This window comes from Podarcis vaucheri (genome assembly GCF_965113315.1).
Source record: "Podarcis vaucheri genome assembly, chromosome: 7".
Classification (NCBI taxonomy): domain Eukaryota; kingdom Metazoa; phylum Chordata; class Lepidosauria; order Squamata; family Lacertidae; genus Podarcis; species Podarcis vaucheri.
Window position 1 is genome coordinate 79915598 of NC_138765.1, and position 24660 is coordinate 79940257.

Sequence of the window (24660 nt, forward strand, 5' to 3'; positions counted from 1 at the left end):
TGTGTATATTTGTGTATATATATGTGATTGTATACATATATGTGTGTATACATATGTCTGTGTATATATGTATATGTATATAAATACGTGTGTATATATATATATATGTGTGTGTGTGTGTGTGTACTGTATGTGTGTGTATATATGTGTGTGTGTGTACATATATATGTGTGTGTGTGTGTGTGTATGTGTGTGTGTGTGTGTATGTGTGTCGAGATAGATGAAAATACACATATATTGCAAAGTAGAATGGAAACTTTTTGCAACCCTCCCCGGTGCAATGCACCTAGTAATAATCCTATTCTGTATTATTGAGGGACAGGAAAATGTCCGATCTTGTATTGCTGACTGAATTTGGACTGATTTATGTACTGCATTGCACTTTGATTATATAGTCACTGCATTGGAAACCTTTGGTTGAAGCAATATATAAATGAAGCATACCATAGGACAAAAATAATTCAACCATTAAAATTTATTTTTTCAATATTAGCTATGAAATTTAAAAATTCCTGAGCAGTGGGGTCCATCAAATTAAGCCTTGTAATTATGGTAGGAAAGGTCAGAGAGTCTTCGGCTCTGTGAAGGCAAAAGAGAGAGCCGCTTCCCACCCCACCCCCAACCATAGAACCTTCAGAAGGCTGAAGCCTTGAACTCTATGGTTCATGATAAACCTGGCGCACGCGCACTTGCGACTACTGCTCGGTCCTGGGCGGAAGCGACTGCGCGACATCCCCACCGTCCCTCTTAACTAGCGTCCTACTGGTCCCTGCGAGTGTCAATCTCCCAATTTTTCTCTTCTGATTAGACGGTTTCTCCGTACCTCCCTGAGAGGGCGGGGAAAAGAGGAAGGTGGCTTTCTTTTTATTTATTTTTTTAAAGAGGGCGGGGACAACACCCTGTCACTCCCTCCTCTTCTCTATTTCTACTAGCAGGGCCCCTATCCGTCAACAGCTAGGAGGCTTCTGGTTGGTTAGCTTAGCCGGTTAGGGGGCGGTGCTGACACTGAGGGCGGGCGCAGAAGCGGGGAAAGAAGGCGAGCGCTCTGCCGGGCCGCGAAGGAGAGAATGAGGCCGAGAAGGCGGTGAGAGGAGAGGAGGAAGGAAAGGAAAAGGTGACACTCGCGGATGAGGGAGGCAAAGGGGTTGGAGGAATTACCTCGGGGTTTGCATTTTAATTTTTACCTCAGGATTTGTGTCTACTCGTGCGTAAACTTCGCCAGTGGAGCTTACTCCCAGGTAGGGCCGTCCGCATCTCAGTTACGTTCCAATTACGGTTTATTGCCTTTTTCCTTATTAATAATACGTTTTAACGTAACAGCTTTTGTGTGTGTGTGTGTAAACACACATATGTATAGGTTCTTAAGAGGTAGTAGGCATATACATACATATACATATACATATACATATACATACACACACAGTATATACACACGTGTGTGTGTGTGTGTGTGTGTGTATGTATGTATACACATGTATGTATATATGCATTTGCATGTATATGTACACACACATACAGTGGTACCTCGGGTTAAGTACTTAATTCGTTCTGGAGGTCTGTTCTTAACCTGAAACTGTTCTTAAACTGAAGCACCACTTTAGCTAATGGGGCCTTCCGCCGCCGGAGCACAATTTCTGTTCTCATCCTGAAGCAAAGTTCTTAACCCGAGGTACAATTTCTGGATTAGCGGAGTCTGTAACCTGAAGCGTATGTAACCCGAGGTACCACTGTACATATATATATAGAGAGAGAGAGAGAGAAAGAGATTCTTCTAGGTCAGGGGTCTGCAACCTTTAAGACAAAAAGAGCCACTTGGACCCGTTTCCGAAGGGGGAAAAAACTGGGAGACGCAAAACCACTGTGACATTTAAAACAAATATATCTCCGGAGCCGCGATCTGACAGCGGGCGGGAAGGTGACGTCGGGACGGTGCGTGACTAACGCATGCACCGCCCCCATGCGACGTCACAGCCAGTACAGCACCCGCCACAGTGGGGAGTGTCGGGGCGCACAATGCCCCGGAGCCGCGGCAAAGGTGTAAAAGAGCCACATGCGGCTCCGGAGCCGCGGCTTGCAGACCCCTGTTCTAGGTGGTATCCAACTCAATGCTAGTGCTACTCAGAGTAGTCCCATCATAGCTTTGTTTTCAGCTGTTCTTTATCCATAAGACAGTCTGGAGTCCCTGTCAGGGTAAAAGGCGGGGCTCAAATAAACAACACAACAACAACAAATAATGAGCCTAACTTAGTTGTGCCCGTTAATCCAAGTGGGTTGCATCAGATCAGAGACCTGTAACATGACGGACTTGGTCTTGCAAGGGTTTCATCTCTTCGATTAGGCTTCCTGTCAAGGATGGCACTGGCTTTATTGCTTGTCATTGGTATTATCATTATTATTTAGTCCTTTCTAATTAGAATACACACACACACACACACCTATATGTATGTGTGCGTGCACACACAGTGGTACCTCGGTTTTCAAGTGTCTCGGAAGCTGAACATTTCGGTTTTGGAATGCCGAAAACCCAGAAGTAAATGCTTCTGTTTTCGGACATGCCTCGGAAGTCTAACGGTTTTCTCTGAGTTTCCCCCCAATTTTCTCCATTGAAATTGCAGACTGCCCTTTGCGCCTCGGTTTTTGAAATGGTAGCGGATCAGTAACCAGTGCAGATCTCTGGGTACAGGTGATATATGCTGACAAAGTCTCACTCTCATCAGCAATCGTCCTGCAGCATTCTGCACTAACTGCAGCTTCCAGATCAAGCATTGGAGAAGCCTCACATAGCGCTCATTGCAGTAATCCAGTCTTGAAGCAACCAGTGCATGAACTACTTGTGAACTATCCAACAGTGGGATAAAGAATTCTACTGTTTTATTTATGCTTTGTTGATTTAATATGCTGTAATCCGCTTTGGGATTTTTTTAAAAAATATAAAGTCATATAGAAATTAAATAAATATTGCAACAGCTTGTTGAAAAAGGAAAAACTTCCATACGTGCTGAAAAGACAATAGAGATGAATGATGTATGCCTCTCTTTTGAAGCTGTCCTATTTTTGCAGAATCTCCAAAGTAAACCGGAAACATAACCCCCATGATAGAGGCTTGGGATGAAGTGACCTGCAGCCTTCTCTTTTTTCACCAGTTCATAATGGTCTCTTTCTGCCATTCTGTCTCCTTAAGGGCCCAGAGGACTTGATGCTCCTCACTCTGACTTGCTGCCACCATGTCGGGGACGGTCATTATCCTTCAGCAGTTTGCTGGTGGCCTCAAGAGCCGGAACGAAGAGGCCAGGGCAAAAGCTGCCAAAGATTTGCAGCATTATGTCACCATGGAGCTCCGTGAGGTGAGTGAGATGGGGGGGGGGCTGGGCAGAGCTCCATATATGTTCTTCCTGGGAGTGGAAGCATGTCCTTGCTGTCAGACTTAGATTGTAATCTTCCTGGGGCAGATACCTTTCTTTGGATTTTGTTTGACATGTACATCATGTAAATGGGTGCTGTTTAAATAATAATTTGACCCACAGGCTATTTAAAAACATTTTCAAATTTCATAGGCAACTGTCCTCCACCAGGCCATTCTTTCCATACCTGAACCCTTTTAATTGGAGAGCCTGGGATTGGACGTGGAACCTCCTGCATGCAAAGCACATGCTGCAATACCCAACTTTGGTTCCTCTCCAACATCCAACACCTTTCCAACGAAGGCACAAACGAGAAAGCCTAAGAGATTTCTTTGAGTTAGGATCAGTCATATGTTCTTAACACTTTTTATTCAATTCTTCCTCCCCTGTTCCCCCATACAATTTATAGAGCCTGGAAAAGCCTTTACTTATTCATGGCCAAGAACTGCTTTTCAAACATTTTGGTTTGTTTTCTCCTGCACAGATGAGCCAAGAGGAATCTACCCGTTTTTACGACCAGCTGAATCATCATATCTTTGAGCTTGTCTCTAGTTCAGATGCAAATGAGAGGAAAGGGGGTATTTTGGCTATAGGTAAGTGCCTGCATATTTTGTCTAACAAAAATCTTGATATGCTGATAGTTCCTTTATTTTTTGCCACATTGGGTTATAGTATATTCTCTCTCTCTCTCTCTCTCTCTCTCTCTCTCTCTCTCTCTCACACACACACACACACACACACACAAAATTTATAAATAGTTCTTTTGTTTAACAAATAACCCAGTGTAACTTAATGTTTTGACAAGAAAGCCATTCAAAATGCAAAAAGAACAATTAAAAAAGGGATATTTTTATTTTATTCCCTACATTTTAAAAAAGCCTGTGTAACAGCTTGTTCTTCTACCTTACAGCCTCCCTTTATTCTAGGGGTGGGGAACTGTATGGAGTCTCAAGGGCCAGATAGAGAGACTTGACAGGGGGCACATTTGGCCCTCAGGCCTGATATTCCTCACTCCTGCCTTATACCATGCAGTATTATTATTATTATTATTATTATTATTATTATTATTATTAGCCTCTTTTTCTTTTTTGCAATGTTCAAAGTGGCTTACGGTCCATAAAAACACAACTTCAAATAATATTGTAAATAACTGAAATGCTGTCTCCTCTCCTGCCAGGGTGCCTAAACCTCCAGTTAGCTGGAGAGGGGGTGAGTGAGTGAACCCATTGTCCATTTTTCATCTCCACTTAGCTGGGCCTATTTAGGAAAAAGCTTGTCAAAAAGATGGATATTTGCGTATTGGGAATGGAAACGGCAGAGCAGAGTTCTGTAAGCAGCAGAAGCCTGCAGAATCTGCTGGACAAGTGGGACCTGCAACTCAGTATATGGCAGCGTCAAATATTCCTGTTTGGGTTCTAGCCAGCCTTTCCTTTCCCAAGATACTCCATTCTGTTCCACTTTCCTAATAGAAGTTCAGCAGCCTTCAGCATGCTAAGCCATCATTAGACTGTTGGTGTGGGTGTGTTACCTCCATCCTTTGGGTTTTTTAAATCTAAATATTTTTTTCTTTCGTTTCATTTTTTTTTTCTTCTGCAAACCCCGGGGTTCCCTCAAGCCTGTTGTTACCTCTCTTATGTTTTGCTGTGTAAGAATCTGCTCTTGGAGTTCACTCTTACTGTGCAGGATGATAATTGTATATACCTTACCAATTAAGCCAGGGATGGAGAACCTCAGGGCTGGGGCCAAATGAAGCCCTCTGGGCCTCTCTATCTGGAGCTCTGGCCTCTCCCCTGGCCAGAGCGTCCCTCCTCAGACCTACTTCATATCCCCCTGGAATGTTTTTGCCTGGCTGGAATGTGCCCTTGAACTCTGACAGTGCCTCTTGTTTGTCTGGAAGAAGGATAAGGAGTGACATGTGAGTGTGTGTAGAAGGCACCTTAGTACAGTAGGCTAATGTTTACATTAATTGCTTCGACCCCTTTCGCCTATCCGGCCACAGCATGTGGCCCCTCAGAAGGCTGCCCAGGTGGAAGTGTGGCCCTTGAGCTGATAAAGGTCCCCTGCCTCTGAATTACGATTTTCAAAACTGGTGGGTTGTCTTTCTCTCGACTCAATTGACCGCCCAAAGCTGTGGAGGAAACTCGCAGAACTAAAAATTGATCAGCGCTTATTGATTCTAATACAAAATCTATACTCTTCCAATGTCTGTCAAATCAAACTTAACACCATAGGTCATCTTTCATCAGACATCCCAATCTCGAAAGGGGTAAAACAAGGATGTATTCTTGCCCCCTTTCTATTTAACTTATTCTTATCAGACTTGCCAGATCACCTTCAAAAAATAGAATCACATGCCCCTAAACTTAATCAGAAACCAGTTCCTCTCTTATTATACGCAGACGATGCAGTCCTACTATCATTAACGAGCTTGGGTCTGAAACGTCTTATATCTTCTCTGACCCTTTACTGCGAATGTAATAAACTCTCTATAAATTACGAGAAGACAAAAATTTTGGTCTTCTCAAATGGTTGGAAACTAGAGAAATGGAAAATAAGAGGGCAAGAAATCCAACAAGTAAAAATCTATAGGTATCTGGGAATCTTATTCCAGAGCAATCTAGGGTGGGCAAGTCATCGCACAAATGCCATAAAACAGGCAAAGTGCACCTCATCAGCAGTTGCCCGTTTTTATTATCAGAAAGGTAATCAATTTATTCCTGCGGCCAATCAGATTTTTCAAACAAAAGTGCAAGCCCAGATATTCTATGGAATCCCGCTATGGATTCAAGCATATAACAGTGATTTAAATAAGATTCACTCCAGCTTTCTGAGACGTATTCTTGGACTCCCAGCTGCGATCAAATATGAAACAATGTGTGCAGAAATAGGCATACACACAATGGAATACTGGGCCTGGTCCACCTCAATAAAGTACTGGTTACGCTGCCATTTTCGCTGCTCTCCATCAAGCCTGCTCGCTGATCTGCTCAAAGACTCCTATAAATCAAGATGGTATCAGTACCTCGAAAAAAAGATTGAATCTTTAGGCATCGAGCTGGAGCCCCTGTATAATTCTAATGAGCAATACATTTTCCATAATATCCTAGCTAGACTAAAGGATGTGGAGAGACAAAATATTATGGCAGCTGTAAATAAAATTTGCTCCCCCATATTCTATGATTTAAATATCTTAGATAGCAGAGTCAATTACGTCACTAAATTAATAATCCCAGCCCAACGTAGGGCTTTTATGCTGGCCCGGTTGAATGTCTTTCCCTCAGCATTTGTCTGGGGAAGATATCAAAACATCCCTAGAAACAAGAGATTCTGCAGATGCTCTATGAATGTCCCGGACACTGTAGAGCATATTCTCTTTCATTGCCCATTGTACAGTACGCTCCGTCAACGCATGCTGTCCCCTCTTTTGGGTGGTCTGGAACCCCAGCAAGGTGAATGTGCGGGATTCTGCCTATCCGACGTTGACCAAAGGGTAACGGCGGGGGTAGCCGAGTTTTTGGCTGCAGTCCTCCAAGGAGCAGGTTAACAAGGAAAACCACTGATTTTATATGTATATATATATATATGATTGTAGCCAACTGCTGCCTTTTTATATATATTTCAAGGCTTTTACATGTTATTTTCCTTCTTACGGTTTTTATTTGCATAATGCCTAATAAAGGTTTGATTTCAGTCAGTCTTTCTCTAGGGTGGTTTGCGGTATAGGAAGAGGTAGCAGGGATATGTTTAAATTAGTGAATTGTGGGGATATTCGCTTTCTTCCAATGTCTTACCCAGCTATGGCACCTTTGAAACACCCCCTGGCATTTTTCTTTTTTTTCCCCCAGCGAGCCTAATTGGCGTTGAGGGAGGCAATGTCACCCGCATTGGCAGGTTTGCCAATTACCTAAGGAATCTCCTTCCCTCGAATGACCCCGTTGTTATGGAGATGGCCTCCAAGGCCATTGGGCGCCTGGCCATGGCGGGTGACACCTTCACAGCGGAATACGTGGAGTTTGAAGTCAAGCGGGCTCTGGAGTGGCTGGGAGCCGACAGGAATGAAGGACGGAGGCACGCAGCGGTAAGAGTCCATTCATTGGATGCAAACAGCATGCAGGGCTTTTGAGGATTTCAGGAGTGGTACTTCAAGGGGAGATCCGGAGCTGTGAGCAAATGCTTGAGCCTTAGCCATGTCCTCCGCTGTTTTTCCTTCCTCATCTCAGTGTCTTCCCTACCCACCATACATTTAACCAGTGCTGTTTTGAAACACCAAACTTTGCACCATAACATAAGGCAGGGTTGTCCAGGAAGTTAACCGCTCTAAGGGCATATTGTGCTATGAAACATGTGTTTGGGTTTATACCAGCTTAAGACTCTCTGCTTTCCCCAGATTAACTTTTGGAATTGTAACCTGTTGATGATGCTCAACCCTGCTCAATGGGGGATTCCCACCCCCCAAGCAAGCACCAGATTCAGATATGTTTCTCCTTAGGACCGCAGCAGGGGAGGAAACAATTAAACTCTCCATCCACTCCTGTTGTGACCTTGATAATTATTAAACTTCCTCCCCCAGCAGATGCTATTTGTGTTTCTCAAAAAACCTGTGTGTTAAATGCAGAGCCGCATTTACTGTTGTATCTAGTTTGGCCTCGTGAGTTAGAAGTTGGGTATGAACAAATCTCCACCTTGCTCTTTGTATGAGCTTCATACAGAAGACATGACCATCATGCGTGTGCCTGCCAGCACTGTTAGTAAGCATCTGATTTCTTGTTTCTGCCTCCTGACACCTATTGTTTCACTCTTACCTCCCCTCCAGGTCTTGGTTCTGCGAGAGCTGGCAATCAGCGTCCCCACCTTCTTCTTCCAGCAAGTGCAGCCGTTTTTTGACAACATCTTTGTGGCCGTGTGGGACCCAAAGCAGGCCATCCGTGAGGGAGCCGTTTCTGCCTTACGAGCCTGCCTCATCCTGACTACCCAGCGAGAGTCAAAAGAGATGCAGAAGCCGCAGTGGTATCGAGTAAGGAGAAAGCTTTTGGGGCTGATGTGGGTGGAAGAAGCTCCTATCTATGCCATACTATTGTAAATAGTGCTCCCCCTCCTCATTTAATCCCCACAACAACCCTGTAAGGTTAGTCTGAGAAGTGGTGACTGACTTAAGATCATCCAATGCCACCCAATGCCACACTGGCTCTCAGCATTTTAAGCCTTGGCATTCTTGGTGGAAATCTCAGTTCAGCCATAAATCTGCTAGCATGTCTCTCAGCCTCGCTGCCCAACTCTGTGTTAATGAAGATAAAACATTGACTTGCTTGACAGTGTGAAGGAATAAGATACAACTGTTTGAGCAGTAAGAAAAACAGCTATATAAATGCCAAGTAATAATAATAATGTCATTTTAGCAAACATACGAGGAAGCTGAGAAGGGTTTTGATGAAACTGTGGCCAAGGAGAAGGGTATGAACCGCGATGACCGCATCCATGGGGCCTTGCTCATCCTTAATGAGCTGGTGAGGATCAGCAGCATGGAAGGAGAGGTGAGTTGATAAGGAGGGGGGCACAGCTGGGCTGCACCACTCTGGATGTTGAGCTATGAAACTAGCTCCCATAGGAGGCAGCAATCGTCACCAACTTGTACGACTTTAAAGGAGGATTAGACAAAATTCATGAGACAATTTAGCTATAAGTGACTGCTAGCCATGCTTCACCTCCACAGTTGGAGTCAGCAATGCTTCAAAGTATTAGTTGCTGGAAACGGCAGGAAGGGAAAGTACTATTGTCTTCAGGTTCTGCTTGTGAGCGTCACATAGGGATCGGGTTGGCCACTGTGAGAACACAATGCCGGACTTAGATGCACCGCTGGCCTGATCCAGCAGGGTTCTTCTGTCAGCTAGTTTAAGGTTGCTGATTTGAATCAGAGCCCACAAGTATACTGAGGTTGGACTGGTTGGGCCAATGGTGACCTTTTAGAGTCAGCTTGCATTGCAAATATTTGTGAGCTGTTACTTGCTTGCAGTGCCCAGGTGCCAACAACTTCTTGAAACTCCTCCTCCTCCTCTCCATTAAATGGCAGAAAAGCAACCAAAATATGCCAAGACTGTAAAAGGCCAAAGAAATTATGTGTCCAGATTTTGCATAGAACCCAATGACTCTCTTGAGTGTTCCAGACAATTTAGGAGCATGTTCTCGGGTTGGGTTCATCAACGTTCCCAGGCTTGAGTCCCCATCTTCAATGCTAACCTGAAAGAAAGGATCTTGTTTTGATTTTTTAAAATATATCCTTCTCCCCTTACTCTTTTTGCTCATTTTCTTAGGACATAGCTGCACAGCGGATGAACTGGATTTATCTCTGATTCCATCTCCTTTGGGCAGGCATGGCCAAACTTGGCCCTCTAGCTGTTTTGGGACTACACCTCCCATCATCCCTAGCTAACAGGACCAGTGATCTGGGATGATGGGAATTGAAGTCCCAAAACAGCTGGAGGGCCAAGTTGGGCCGTGCCTGCCTTAGGGGTTCTTGGGAATGATAGTTCTGTGTGTATTTAGTGGAGGAGGCTGCATGGGAGCTATAGACATGTAACTGTAGCCCAAAAAATCTGGAGGGCATCTGGTAAGAAAAGCCCAAGTGGGCTGATGTTCTGTTGCCTTCCATGCTGGGGTGGGTAGCCAGGACAAGCAGCGTTAAACATCCTCTTCCTTCCCTTCCCCACAGCGTCTTAGAGAAGAGATGGAGGAGATTACACAGCAGCAGATGGTGCACGACAAATACTGCAAAGACCTGCTGGGCTTTGGGACCAAACCTCGCCACATCACCCCGTTTTCCAGCTTCCAGTCTATACAGCCTCAACAGTCCAATGCCTTGGTGGGGCTACTGGGCTATAGCCCCCACCCAATAATGGGTTTTGGCGCATCACCTGTCCCACCCAAGTCAACCTTGGTAGAAAGTCGGTGCTGCAGAGAACTCATGGAAGAGAAGTTTGACCAGGTGAGTTTGGAACCCCCCCCCCCCATTTTACCCTTCAAACTGCAACAAAACAGGCACAGCTTGAACAGCATCCCTTGGAGTTATGGAATCCCTCTGTTCATCTTTTCACCTGTTGCTGAAGAGAGATCATTTATGCGCCCAGTTCAAATTTTCCCTCTGAACAAACTCTGCGGTTATACTTATTTGTTGATGAGTGCAGCAGTGAATGTGGCTCAGTTCAGCCATTGCGGCAATCTGTTCCATGCATGCAACAGACCAACCATGATACCGCGCTGCTTTTTCGTCTGCTCAGCTTGTAAGGTCCTTCTTTCTGCGGTGCACCAGCCTCTTAAGGCAGAGCAAAGACCCATAGTATACAGTGGTGCCTCGCAAGACAAAAAGAATCCGTTCTGTGATTCTCTTCGTCTAGCGGTTTTTTTCATCTTGCGAAGCAAGCCCATTGAAGGATTAGCGGATTAGCGGCTTTTAGAGGCTTTTAGCAGCTTATCTGCTGATCGGATCAGCTGATAAGCGGCTTAGTGCTATTAGGGGCTTTTAGCTGCTTTTAGCGGCTTATCTGCTGATCGGATCAGCTGATAAGCGGCTTAGCGCTATTAGGGGCTTTTAGCGGCTTATCTGCTGATCAGATCAGCTGATAAGCGGCTTAGCAGCTTAGAAAAAGGGGGGGGGAACCAGCAGGAACTCGCAAGACATTGTCGTCTTGTGAAGCAAGCCCATAGGAGATTCGTTTTGCGAAGCACCTCCAAAACGGAAAACTCTTTCGTCTAGCGAGTTTTCCGTCTTGCGAGGCATTCGTCTTGCGGGGCACGACTGTAGTTTGTGAAATCAGACATAACTTCAAGTCAGTGCAGATGGTTTTGTAAATTAACTTCATCCATAGATAGTTTCATATCCCAGCTTATGATCTGACATGGGTTCAAATGTGAAAATCAGTAGTGTTTAAATAAAACATTGTTTTGTGGGTAGATGACAGTCAGAGCTATTTGTTAGAAACCATTGATCAATACAAAAATACAAGGAGCAAAGGACATTTGTTTAGATGAGGTTTGATGGACGGAGAACCTCTCCATACAAACCTTCTATCCTTTCCATCTTGGAAAGGAACAGAGAAGGACTGGAGTAACCTCACCATGCTCATTTCAGAGCTACTAGCCACAACGTTCAGGGACCTCTTCCCTTCTTTGCCAGCTCCCATAGACAGTCTTACATTGAATGCAGCAGTCCCAACTTCCCAGAAAAAGGTAATGAGATCCCTCCCATTTGGTTCTGATTCTCTGCTGGTTCTATATGAGTTGACTCCGGCTCCCATTCAGATAGCCAGAATTTGTCTTATTCAGAGTAGGTCTGGTGGGTTATATCCAATACTGTACTGGTCTTGCTCAGAATGTACCTATTGAAATTAACAGGCCTTAGTTAGCCATGTCCATTAATGTTGGTGGGCCTACTCTGTATAGGCTATACATCCCCTTGAAATGAATGGACATAGCTAACTTGGGTCTATCAATTTCAGTGGGTCTGCTTTCGGTGAGACTTGAGTGGGATACAAACCAATGTATGTGTCTAATACTAAAGTTACAGTTACTGTGATTTTCTTTATTATGCTATACTTTTTATTATGTTTTTACAACTATGCTCCATAAAGTGTTCTTAATGTTGTACACTGTCCTATGATCTTTTGATAAAGGGCAATATATAAATTGAAAATAACAACAACAACAACAACAAAACAACCAATAATATAGATCATTACTGATAAATAATATCAGTCTTTCTACAGTAGACAGCCATTGAAATTACTGTGTAATGCAGATTTTAAACCATTTTAGAGGGGACTGAAGTGTATCTCAAACAATGTTTTAAAACTATCCCTTAAAGTGCATTTTTCTCATTATTCTACAAAAGAAGATTGTTCATGAGAGGTTTTGCCCCCATTTACCCCCAGATCTCCATTTTTTCCCCCACTGGAAAAATTGCAGGAGGGAAAGGACCCTCTGGTTGCTGTCTCAGCCCTTCACATCTCTTAAGCCACACATCTGCAGTCTGAAGTGGTATGGCCCAACCATACACCTCAAGCCTCGTTTTCTGTTCTGTTGCCATAACACCCTTTTACCTTTTGTCTGTCTCTCAGGTGTGCTACTGGGTTCTGAAGTGCCGAAGCAGCAAGAACTCTCTGATCCAAATGACTGTCCTCAGCTTACTGCCACGCCTGGCAGCTTTTCGTCCTTCTGCTTTCACAGGTAAAAGCACTCTTGCATGCTGCTTTTTAGAGATGGGATTTTAAAATTTCATTTTGCAGGAGGCAACAGGTGGAGGAGATGGGACTGCAGGAGCAAAACCATTTGCTATTCCTGTACAGAATGGAATATACTTATTCCACTACAGACTGGTGATGACTGGGTAGAACATATCCTACTGCTACAACTATGCTGGCTGAGGCTGATGGAAGTGGTAGTCCAAAATATTTGAAGTGCTCCAGCTTGGGAAAGGCTGGGACAGAACTTCCAGATTCTGTGCTTACTTTCAACTGAGTGTTTCTTGGTGACCTGGAACCAGAGCCATGCCTTAGCCACAGCTGTTATTTCTCTATGCATACTGGCTGGTGGCTGTGAATGACCTCTGAGCATAAGCAAACTGCCTTTCCTTCCTTACTCGCTAGGTAAGGACCAACAAGCAGGACCCAACATAATAAAAGCCTTGCTGGATCAGGCCACTGACCCATCAAGTCCAGCATCCCATTCTCACAGTGGCCAACCAGAGGCCTTTGGGAAACGCACAAGCAGGACTCAAGTGCAAGAGCACTCTCCCCTCTTGCTGTTTCCAGCAACTTTTAATCAAAAATTGCCCACCTACATTTGAAAGCCGGGCTTGTGGTAAACAAGTTTGTGAGCAGATTTGGCCAGTAACCTCTTTCTCACTGAACAAATGCAGCCCTGAAATAATGTTGCTTGTGCTTCCTCTCTCCTCTTTTCATGTGAACGTGTGGCCAGCTGACCACTACCTTCCAGACACCATGAATCACGTGCTGAGCTGCGTCAAAAAAGAGAAGGAGCGAACTGCCGCTTTCCAGGCCTTGGGCTTGCTCTCGGTGGCTGTGCGGTCAGAATTCCAGGTGTACCTTCCCAAAGTCCTTGAAATTATCAAGGCTGCCCTCCCACCAAAGGATCTTACCCATAAGTGAGTGTACTGCATGCAAAGGGCAGGAGACTGCTGTGGTGTCTTTTAAAGTGTTCACGGGTTTCCCTTTTAAATGATAATCTCCAAACTGTGATCTGTGGGAGGGAATGATTTTTTGCCTGGTGTTTCTTTTGAAACATACAGAAGCTGCCAAGAATTGGGCTTGTGCCAAAATTATAATTAATATGATTTAAAGGTTTCCAAGCTACTCAGAACATATTAAGTGTAATTACATTATTCCATTAATGCATTCACACAAAGTGTTAACAAATTCACACAAACCACCTATGATTCATTGATATAATTTATACACATACATATATAGAGACATGTACACACACAAATAGAACGCACACATGTTACGCACACATGCATGCGTGCACACACAAACACAAAACCTATATTTTAATTGTGGTAACCTGCCCTGGGATCTTACAAATTGATAATGGTAATAGTAATAATAACACGCCCACTGAGGTTTCTTCTGGCTCGTCCTTAGGTGGTGTTTGCATCCTGTTAACCTTTGTCTTGGGGGCAGCAGGGGGCAGGAGAAATGGGATGATATTCAGGATGACACTTCCTTCTTCTTGAAACTGTAATTCTGATGCACTTCAGCAGGAGGCAGAAGTCGGTGCAGGTGGATGCCACCGTCTTTACCTGTATCAGTATGCTGGCACGTGCAATGGGGCCCTCCATCCAGCAAGACATCAAGGAGCTTCTGGAACCCATGCTGGCTGTAGGACTGAGGTAGGGATTATCCGTTACCTCTGCCGGCCACTATGTGGCACTTGTGGGTTTGCATTTCCCTCTGCTAACCACTAGCCTTTTTTCAAAAGATACAACTGGCTAGGGCTCCGCTTCAGGCTTTAAGCACCACCCACATTTCCATCATGTTCTCTTTGGGTCCTGCTGCAAACACCACAGCAACCCTGTAGGGGGCAGGGTTTATCTCTAGTTCTAGTTCTACTCAGAGCGGATGCACTGAAATTAATGGCCATGATTAACTTAGCCCCAGTGGGTCTCCCCTGGGTAAAACTTAGTACTACCCCACATACATCTGAAACATCAAGTGGGCTTATGCCACAGAGCTGTTGCACTTGGTGGCTTCTCCTTGTTGCATACCCACTTCATGGTTGCAGACACATGCCTCATGTTTAAGTGCAGCAGTGTTCCCTACAGGGCTGGGAAACAATGGGGCTCTTGAGGCATCTTGATCTGGCCCTCTGGACTCTCCCTATGACTTTCCTCCTTGAGTGCTTTTGCCTGGCTGGAATGTGTCCCTGAACTGTGACAGTTGCTCCCACTTGCCGGGATGGAGGGATGTGGGTGTTGTGATGTCTTAACACCTGACTTGGAAGGTAGCTTACTATACAAAGGTGTGAGCAGCATCCATTGCCCCAGCCATTTGTGTTCTTTTGCCTCTGGCCCCTATCCCACATTGGCATGCATTGCCCATGCAGGAATGCACCTCTGAAGAATGGAATTGAAGGGATATAAGATACAGTTTAAATATGCCACCCATTCCTTCACCCTATTTCAGCTAACCTGCCAGTAGAGCGTTGGGCTATGTGTGCATATCTGTGCTGAGGCATTCCAGAAGTTCTGACTCTTTTTCAAAGTATTAATTGCATTGTTGTATTACTGACATGGACCTTGGGCTCATTTGAGAGGAAGGACCAGAAAGAAATTTAATAATAACGAATAATGATGCAAGGGTGTTTGCTGGGAGCACATGTTTCCCCATCATCATGAATCCATTGGCTCACCTTCCTGTGTTGTTGGTACATGGGTGTTGCTGCTGGCACAGTTCCCAATTGGTGGGCACTGACAAAGTTTTTGTCTTTTCAACCCCTGTGTCCCCCCCCCCCCTTGAGCTGACCTTGCATTGGATGCAGTGAGCATTCTGCTGGCATAGCAGAGGTGGTATTTCCAATCCCAGCGTCATGCAAGTTTAGGATTGTGCTGTTAATTGTCTTGTGCACCTCTGTCAGGTGTAGGGGGTATGCAGAGTGCAGCATGTGTTGTTAGCTCTGAGGAAGCTTATGTTTTTCAGTGAAATGTCAAGTTCTCCGTGTGTCTCTCCAGAATGGAGTGTGTGCTGGTATTTAAAGTATTTCCAGAATTCCACATGAATTCCTCTGAAGGCCTCAATGTCCACTTCTGTCATTTTAAATATCTCCTGTGAGGCAAATGCCCAAGCAAACAAGCAAGCAATTTTTATTAATCGTTATTACCGGTGGGGCAAGTTTGAGAGCTGAATTCTTTTGTCTCTTGACCTTCCACAACCCTCTTGGTAGGAGTCTGGCAACTTTTGGGAATTATATCCAGGCAACTAGTCTGAGGCCGGAATTGTTTTCAGGCCTGGAAGGACTCTGCCAAGACATTTCTGATGATTTTTTAATTTGTGTGTCAGAAAGATAGAGAGACTTTTCCTAATAGACCCAAATGACTTTGATTTTTTAAAAAAATCTTTTGTGGGCTTTGACATCACCAAAGCCTGCAAAAGAGTTTGCCCAATAAGACTGGACTATTGGACTGGAGCAGAAGTGGGGAGCCTGTAACTCCAGGTGTTGCTGGACTACAACTCCAATCATTCCTAACCATAGGCTGTGCTGGCAGTGGCTGATGGGAGTTGTACCCTGGTAACATCTGGAGGGGTACAAGTTCTCCATTCCCAGCCTAGAGGATGTGGAGAGAACTGCAAAAGGATTTGAACCCATGCTTAATGGCTTGCCAAGCTAAAGGATCTGTGTGGACCCCTGTCTTGCCCTCAGCCCTGCCCTGACAGCCGTGCTGTACGACTTGAGTCGCCAGATCCCCCAGTTGAAGAAGGAGATCCAGGACGGGCTGCTGAAGATGCTCTCCATGGTTCTGATGCACAGGCCCCTGCGCCACCCAGGCATGCCAAAAGGCTTGGCCCACCAGCTGGCTTCTCCCAGCCTCACCAATATCCCGGAGACCAATGATGTGGGCAGTACCACACTTGCGCTCCGCACCCTGGGCAGCTTTGAGTTTGAAGGTGAGCGACGGCAGCGGGAGGAAACAAGCTGAAATCCTAAATGAGAGGGGCAGCAGGGGCACCCCTGCAAGTGCGTCTCATGCATGAGAGTGGCAGCAAAATATTTTCTCCATCTGTTCCCCCCCGCTTCCCTTTTAGGGCATTCACTGACTCAGTTTGTCCGGCACTGTGCGGACCACTTCCTCAACAGCGAGCACAAGGAGGTCCGGATGGAGGCGGCTCGCACATGTTCGCGCCTGCTCACGCCATCCATTCACTTGATTAGTGGGCACACCCATGTCGTCAGCCAGACTGCTGTGCAGGTGGTGGCGGATGTCCTCAGCAAACTGTTGGTGGTCGGTATCACAGACCCAGGTGAGTGCAGAGGCCAGGGGTATAATTACCTGACATTCAGAAGACATCTTAAGGCAGCCCTGTTCAGGGAAGTTTTAAATATGTAACGCTGTACTGTTTTTAACACTGATTGGGAGCCGCCCAGAGTGGCTGGGGAAACTCAGCCAGATGGGCGGGGTATAAATAATAAATTATTATTATTATTATTATTATTATTATTATTATTATTATTATTATTATTATTATAGGCTTGTCACTTCTATGGTGCTTTTATCAGGTTACCAGCAAAGGATATGAAGTGCCCACCCCCTTCTGCTTTAATCTTGCTGTTCTGATCATTGGGAAGGCCAGCAGTTTAACTCCCAATAATCAGTTTTTCAGGGTGCTGTGATATGCCAACTCCTGGAGAACAACACTACTTTAGTAACAGAGCACCTTCTTTGGAAGGTCCCAGATCCAATTCCTGGCATCTCTGGTGAAAATAAGTAGTAAATGATGGGCAATATTTCTCTTTCCCTGAGACCACAGAGCAGGGGTGCCTAACCTTTTTTGGCTGAAAGGCTACATTCGCCTTTGGCCAACTTTCTGAGGGGCTGGAGGATGCATGCTAGTGGTCAGAAGTGGGTGTGGTCACCACATATGTTCTCATAATCTTAAATATACATGCCCAGGCACACCTTCTGTGGAAGGGGTTTCTTGACCTCTCCCCACTCATCAGTTGATGGATCAGAGTGGGTCATTGGGATGCTGGGCTCACTGGGGTGTCTACTTTGTATTCCCGTGTTATTCCTGCCAAAATCAGTGGGGTCTTTGGAAATTAGGCACCCTTCCCCTAGAGAGCCACTGCCAATCAGAACAGACATTACTGGACTGGACGGACCCAGTATGAGGCAGCTTCTGGCATTTCTAAGTCTCCCTCTAGCAAGAGAACAGGCACAGAAGCAATGCCCTCCCTGTGAATTGACTATATCATTCAGCACTGTTAAACCAGACTGCACTCAAGCACCCGCTGCTCAAATGTGCTCTTTCAGACCCTGACATCCGATACTGCGTGCTGGCCTCCCTGGATGAGCGATTTGACGCACACCTGGCCCAAGCGGAGAACTTGCAGGCTCTTTTTGTAGCCCTGAATGACCAGGTGTTTGAAATCCGCGAGCTCGGCATCTGCACCGTGGGCCGGCTGAGCAGCATGAACCCGGCTTTCGTCATGCCATTCCTACGCAAGATGCTGATTCAGGTAATGGGAGTTGGAAGATTTCGGAGAGGCACCAAGAAAGTGAAACTGTCTGGCCCTGCAAGCAGAGGGAGCCCTGCTCCAGTTCAGAGGTGATCAGGTTTTATCCAATGCTAGAGTTGGCTCATTGAAGTTAATGGACATGACTCACTTAAGTTTATTAATTTCAGTGGGTCTACTCTGAGGCCACATTTGCACCATACATTTAAAGTACTGTGGTACCACTAGCCAGTCATGACCTCCCCTAGAGAATTCTGGGAGCTGTAGTTTGTTAAGGGTGCTGAAAGTTGTTAGGAGACACATCTATTCCCCTTGCGGACCTACAATTCTCAGAGTTCCCTGAGGAAAGGGATTGACTGTTAAACCACTCTGGGAAGTGTAGCTCTGTGAGGGGAATAGGAAGGTCTAACAACTCTCTGCACCCTTAATCAACTACAGCTCCCAGAATTCTTTGGGTGAAGGTCATGGCAAGTTTAAGCATATGGAGTAAATGTGGCCTGAGTTGAATACAACTCTTTCGCTACACCCTTGTTTTGGCCACGTTCCAGGTGCACTTCTCTAGGTTTTGTTTAAGGGACCTTGTCATAGCGACAGAGGAATCTGCCTTGTACTGTGTCACATGGGGAAGGAAATGAATTGAACTGTCATGTCTAGTAACGTTGCTTGGGGAATATGGAGTTAACTTGTTAAGCCTGACCCGCCTGGGCGCTCAGATTGGAAGGTGGGAAAACCATTGAAGATGTGACAGATCTCACGTAGCCTGTCTTGGGTTGAGATTTAAAACCTATAAGCTTCCTTGAACCTTGTTGATTGCTAGGCTTGTGAGTCGCCTAGGCCCAGACCATACCCACAGTTCTTTAGTATTCAGATCAAGGAGGGTCTCTCACAAAGGATATATACCAGTGAGAAGGATCATAGAAAAGTCTTATGTGAAGAACTGCCCGGTAAGTCTGTGGTCTTAGGGAATATGACTGCGGGGGAGAGCTGGTTTTGTGGCTAACCATTTATTTAGTTCTTTTGCTCCATTGGTGAGATATGCTGTTTTCTATAGGTTTTTCTATGTAAACCAATTTTTGTAAGAACTTCCCTCCTTCCCTTTTTAGTTAATATTTAACTTGATTTCATTAACACTTGTCATCTTGGTTTATACATCCCTACATCTGGAGCCAAGTTCCATGCTGACCTTGAGTTGTCCTTGAGCAGACACAAGGGCTGTTTTGTGAAAGGCAGCCAGGGTCAAACCACTCATTCACCTGGTAGCAGTGAAAAGGTCTAAAGCATGGGTAGGCAAACTAAGGTCTGGGGGCCGGATCCGGCCCAATTCCCTTCTAAATCCAGCCCATGGACGGTCTGGGAATCAGCGTGTTTTTACATGAGTAGAATGTATGCTTTTATTTAAAATGCATCTCTGGGTTATTTGTGGGGCATAGGAATTCGTTCATTTTCCCCAAAAATATAGTCTGAAAAAGTTTGCTGACCCCTTGTCTAAAGGAAAGTGTGGACAAGCAGAGGTGTACACTCTGCTTGGCTGGATCTCTTTCCCCACATGGCATAGGACCCAGGGTACAACATTGTGGTGCCTTCTCACACAGATCATTGGCCCATCTAGCACAATAATCAGCAGCAGCTTTCCAGGGTTTCCGACAGGGGGCATTCCTAGCCTTACCTGGAGATGCTGTGGTTTGAACCTGGGGCCTTCTGCATGCAAAGCAAGTGCTCTGCAACTAAACCTTTCCCTTGGAGATGGGGATGTGTTTGCGCACTCATACAAGGGGGGGGGGGGCTTCCTGAGGGCAGATGAGGAGGACCTAAAAGGTCCCCCTTTGCATTCTTAGTTTTCTTCTTGGACGTTCCCCTGTATAGGCCCCAACTAAGAAGGAAAAGGTGGGTTTGTGCAATTGATGGAGAGAATATGAATGCTTGAGTTTGCCTTCTTCATTCTTCAGTCCCTGGATGATGTTGGAATACAGCTCCCATAATCCCTGGCAATTGGCTAAGCTGGCTGCAGATGACTGGAGTTGCAGTCCAGCAACATCTGGGGACTCAAGTTGAAGAACTTTAGTGTGGAGAGTCAAGACTTCATTGTGTGTTCTTGGATGAAGCTTCCTAGCCAACCAGCAGCCTCATGTCCTGACCAAAACTGAAACCACCCCTGACCTGGCCTGATGTTACAAACAGGTCTTTTCTTCATTATCTTTGCTTCTTCCATTGGAGGCTAAAGTCCACTGTTCCATTCCATAGAGATAAGGACCAGATGGAGAAAGATAATATTTTGCTGCTTGAGAATGGGAGTTGTAGGCCTGTTATTTACTTCCTAATCTTCTTCTCACTGGGGAAATAGTAGCTCTCACCTCCATGGCATCTCCCCCCCCCCCCCTTCAGATCCTGACAGAGCTGGAGCACAGTGGCGTTGGCAGGATCAAAGAGCAGAGTGCAAGGATGTTGGGGCACCTGGTATCCAATGCCCCGAGACTTATCCGCCCCTATATGGAACCCATTCTCAAGGTAGGCCTTTCATAGCACACGTAGGATGATGGTTTGTTTTTTTCTGAATTCATTTATACATTACGCCATTAATTTAATGATTTACACCCACTGTGCTTTTCTGAATGGGGCATGAATGCTTGGCTGAAATGGGCCACAAATGCAGACTTATTTTCCTCCCTGATCAAAATTCCTCCTTCTGCATGTCATTCAACAGGCACTGATTGTGAAACTGAAAGACCCTGACCCTGATCCGAACCCTGGAGTAATCAATAATGTCCTGGCTACCATTGGTGAACTGGCACAGGTAAACCTCTAGAAGTTTGGAATTTTATTTTGCTTGACAGAGCCACACTTTTCATGGCAGTCTGAGCGCTGCCATGGTCACTTCATGCCTGTAAACTTTCTGTTCCTTCTGCTCCCCCGCCAAATCCTCTTTTTCCTCCCTCAACAGGTTAGCGGGCTGGAGATGAGGAAATGGGTGGATGAGCTTTTCATCATTATCATGGACATGCTCCAGGACTCCTCCCTACTTGCTAAGAGACAGGTGAGCAGCATGGCCTGCTTTCACGAAAGCCTTTTTTATTTTCCTCTCTAATCTTAGAATATTGCACAAAGCAAACTTCATAATAAGAATCCCTTTTCACAAAAAGATGCCTCTAAGCGACTTGCAATTCTTAAAATACAAATAGCATAACAGACATTAATACCAAATTTAGAAGAACAAAAATAGGACCAAAAATCCTGCAAAGTGCTCATTCAGGAAGCCACCTCCTCCCTTTATTTATTCATAAATCACAACCTTCTCAGTGATAGCCACACATGTATGGAATGCTCTCTTCAGGGAGACTTTGACATTAGTTTTCCTAGGTGTTTGGGGCAGCAGCAATGATGTAATACTATACTGTTCGTAAAAATATTTCTTTGATTTTAGTATTGCATTTTCTTTAGTTTTGATTTGGGACATTTTTTAGTAGGAAGCCATGTATAAATTGAATGAACCGAACTTACACAAAACAGGAGCTCACTGCCACACTGGTAATTCCCCAAGCCAGGAAGACTGGGAGGCACAATGTTAAAAAATCAGCAAAGGACTTAGTGCCTACCTTTGACGTTTAAGCCAAATTGCCATTCCTTGCCCCTATATCTCTCGGTCTTTTTCTTTTTAATGTCTAAGGCCACCTTCTCCAATCTGGTGACCTGTAGAATGATATCAATGGTTATTAGCCACAATTCTAACTATGTCTCATAAACAAAAACAAAAAGCATTCTTTTTTACGGCGGATCTGTTCCAGGTGGCTCTCTGGACCCTGGGTCAGCTGGTGGCCAGCACTGGCTATGTGGTGGAACCCTATAGGAAATATCCAACTCTCTTGGAGGTGTTGCTGAACTTCCTGAAGACGGAGCAGAACCAGGGTACCCGGAGAGAGGTAGGCATCTATGGGCTGAGAAACAAGGGCAGGCTTAGTAAAAATTCTCTTGAATTCATGCTAAAGGGGATGAATGGAAGTATGTTCTCTTGTGCTTTGACCAATTTGACCAACACACACAATCGTGTGTTGAATGATTACAGGTGTCCATGGTGAGATATGAGAAGTTTTGATTTCTTACTGTGAAAAATTGTGCTCCACAGGTTGTGGGGGGAATTACTTAAATCAATAATTTTTCTTAAAAAATGTGTGATGTATTTTTTAAAGATCCCCAAAGCTTATGATAGGGCTTTTTGTAAACTGCTTTGAGGTTTTATACCATATTTGTAGGCTATATAACATGCAAATTAAATAAATAGGTGGAGAATGCTTGATGAAGTAATCAGGGAGCTGCACAGTGACACAAAGTGCCTTCTAGCTGATGGCTGGCTGGCAGAATCATCCCATCTGGTAAATTCTCAGCTTTGAATCAGTCACTGTTGTCTCTCTATCTATATTTAAGCCAGATCTGAGACTCTTAGGATTGTCCGGCTGTACACCAAAAGCCACAATTTGGTCCTTGGAATTGCTGGCTTGAAGTCCTGTTTTCACAGTTATTGTCTGCCTTTTGTGTTGGTGATGCTTCTTTTGATGATGCTTTCCTTTGAAGCGTGATGAGTCTTACCCTCCCCCCAATCTTTTGTTCCTGTTAGGCTATCCGTGTCCTTGGCCTCCTGGGGGCTCTAGATCCATACAAGCACAAAGTGAACATTGGCATGATAGACCAGTCGCGGGATGCCTCTGCTGTCAGCCTGTCAGAGTCTAAATCAAGCCAAGATTCTTGTAAGTAGACTCAGAAAGGGTCCAGGGGTTCAGTCTGCTTCAAGGAAGAGCTCTTAGCCTTGGGGCTGGGTCTCCTGTCCCCCAAAATTCTTATGACCAAGATATAGAATGTGGCTTCCCTCCAGATGTTGATGGACTCCACCTCCTGGCACCATCCCCTGAACTGTTGTACATTCTGGCTCCTGGGAGTTGGAATTCAAGCAACATCTGGATCCCATTGGTGACCTTTGGCTGGTGGATGAGGTGTGGGGTGCGTGGATTTTTTAAACCTGCAGTTCCACCCGCAAATGTATACATGAGTTGGAATACTTCTGCATCATGCTTGAATCGATAAAATGGAAATAGGTGGAGACCTTGTTCAGAGGACTGCCATGAGGATGGGCTGGATGGTTTCTACCACCACTCCTCTGCCAACCCCCCCCCCAACATTACATTAATAGCTCAGCAGTGTTGATAAGCAGTGATCTTCCTTGATTCTCCTCAGAAGACATGGGTACATGGGTGATATATAGGGATGTTAGGTACCTTCTTTAAAAAAACCAACAACACACAAAAACCTGCAATTTAATAGACTAGTTATATGGAATGTGATTGATTGATCAGGTTGATTCAATCTATTTACATGTGAAGAAAGAAATGTACATTGTTGTTTGTAGATCAGCCTTTCTCAATGGAGCACATGCACCTTCTTTCTCTGTGATAGCAGCATTCTGGGAAATGTAATCCACAGCCCCCCTAGCCTGCATATTAAATGGCAGGGATGGGGAACCTGTAGTCCTCCAGATGTTGTTGAACTATTGCTCCCATCATCTCTAACCCCTGGCCGTGCTGGGTTGAAGCTGGTGGGAGCTGAAACATAGGAAGCTGCCTTATACAGAGTCTGGTTTATCTAAGTCTCAGTATTGTTGATGCTGACCAGCAGTAGCTCCACAGAGTTTCAGACGGGACATATTTCCCAGCCCTCCCTGGAGATGCTGAGGATTGAACATGAAAAAGCTGTGCTCTCCCACCAAGCTGCTTTCATTCCCTTTAGATTTCAGTCAAGCTATGGCCTAGAAGCGGCAATCATAGACTTTTCTGTTTTAAACCTTTCCTGCAAATAACCACTCTATTTATTTAGACATAATGATCTACCCACCCTTCTTAAAAGAAAGGAAGTTGATGTGCAGTTTAGCCCCCAATAGAAGCCTGGTTTTAAATGGTGAAACTGTCTCCACATCCACAAAAATTGTGGCTCCCTTTTTGAGGAGAAGCTGCCCATGAAAACCTCACACGTCAGCTCAGTTTTTCTCATTTCCTGCCTCTTTCTGCCTGTTTGTGTAGCTGTTTCCTGAATTAGAAAGTTTAAAGGTGCTAAACTACTTGATGGGGTGGAACCATGCAGCTGCCTGCCAGATGTTTGCCTCAGTCTGCTCTCCTTTGGTTCAAAGAGTCCCCTCCCTGCACCCAAATGTAGCAATCTGGATTTACAAAATTGGGCATGATATGCCTGTTGGCCAAGTCCTGAACCCACAGAATTAAACTTGCAAGCAGCTATAATGAAGCACCCACCAATTTTGCACTATTTGGAGCTGGAGCTCTTTTAGGGTTTGATGGAAAACTAGGATTCTGGCATGAAGAGCCAAATGGAGAGAAGAAAGCCAAAAATAAGTAGAGGATATTATAAATCTCCCTCTCTCCAGCTGTGACTATAACTGATTAGCTTGTAAGCTTTCCTGAGAACTGAAAAGCCACTTAATACTGTGACTTATGATCAACATTTATTAAGGAAATTGTTTGACGGA

General features: G+C 45.0%; 1 protein-coding gene across 4 annotated transcripts in view; it reads left to right on the forward strand.

Moving 5' to 3' along the window:
* The first annotated feature begins 979 nt into the window (after positions 1 to 979).
* The window catches only part of MTOR (mechanistic target of rapamycin kinase), a 98497-nt gene continuing 74816 nt past the window's right edge, over positions 980 to 24660 (forward strand). For 2 of the 4 annotated variants that reach the window (XM_082229642.1, XM_082229644.1), the window contains exons 1-18: positions 980 to 1114; positions 3182 to 3344; positions 3886 to 3994; positions 7247 to 7479; positions 8215 to 8415; positions 8798 to 8932; positions 10108 to 10380; positions 12509 to 12617; positions 13368 to 13554; positions 14170 to 14301; positions 16329 to 16573; positions 16712 to 16927; positions 17938 to 18143; positions 20523 to 20645; positions 20842 to 20931; positions 21079 to 21171; positions 21920 to 22054; positions 22747 to 22876. In XM_082229642.1, the coding sequence (XP_082085768.1) occupies positions 3225 to 3344; positions 3886 to 3994; positions 7247 to 7479; positions 8215 to 8415; positions 8798 to 8932; positions 10108 to 10380; positions 12509 to 12617; positions 13368 to 13554; positions 14170 to 14301; positions 16329 to 16573; positions 16712 to 16927; positions 17938 to 18143; positions 20523 to 20645; positions 20842 to 20931; positions 21079 to 21171; positions 21920 to 22054; positions 22747 to 22876 (2737 nt within the window). In that variant the 5' untranslated portion in view covers positions 980 to 1114; positions 3182 to 3224. The remainder of the gene's footprint in view (positions 1115 to 3181; positions 3345 to 3885; positions 3995 to 7246; positions 7480 to 8214; positions 8416 to 8797; positions 8933 to 10107; positions 10381 to 12508; positions 12618 to 13367; positions 13555 to 14169; positions 14302 to 16328; positions 16574 to 16711; positions 16928 to 17937; positions 18144 to 20522; positions 20646 to 20841; positions 20932 to 21078; positions 21172 to 21919; positions 22055 to 22746; positions 22877 to 24660) is intronic. The other 2 variants (XM_082229643.1, XM_082229645.1) reach the window with 1 other exon arrangement.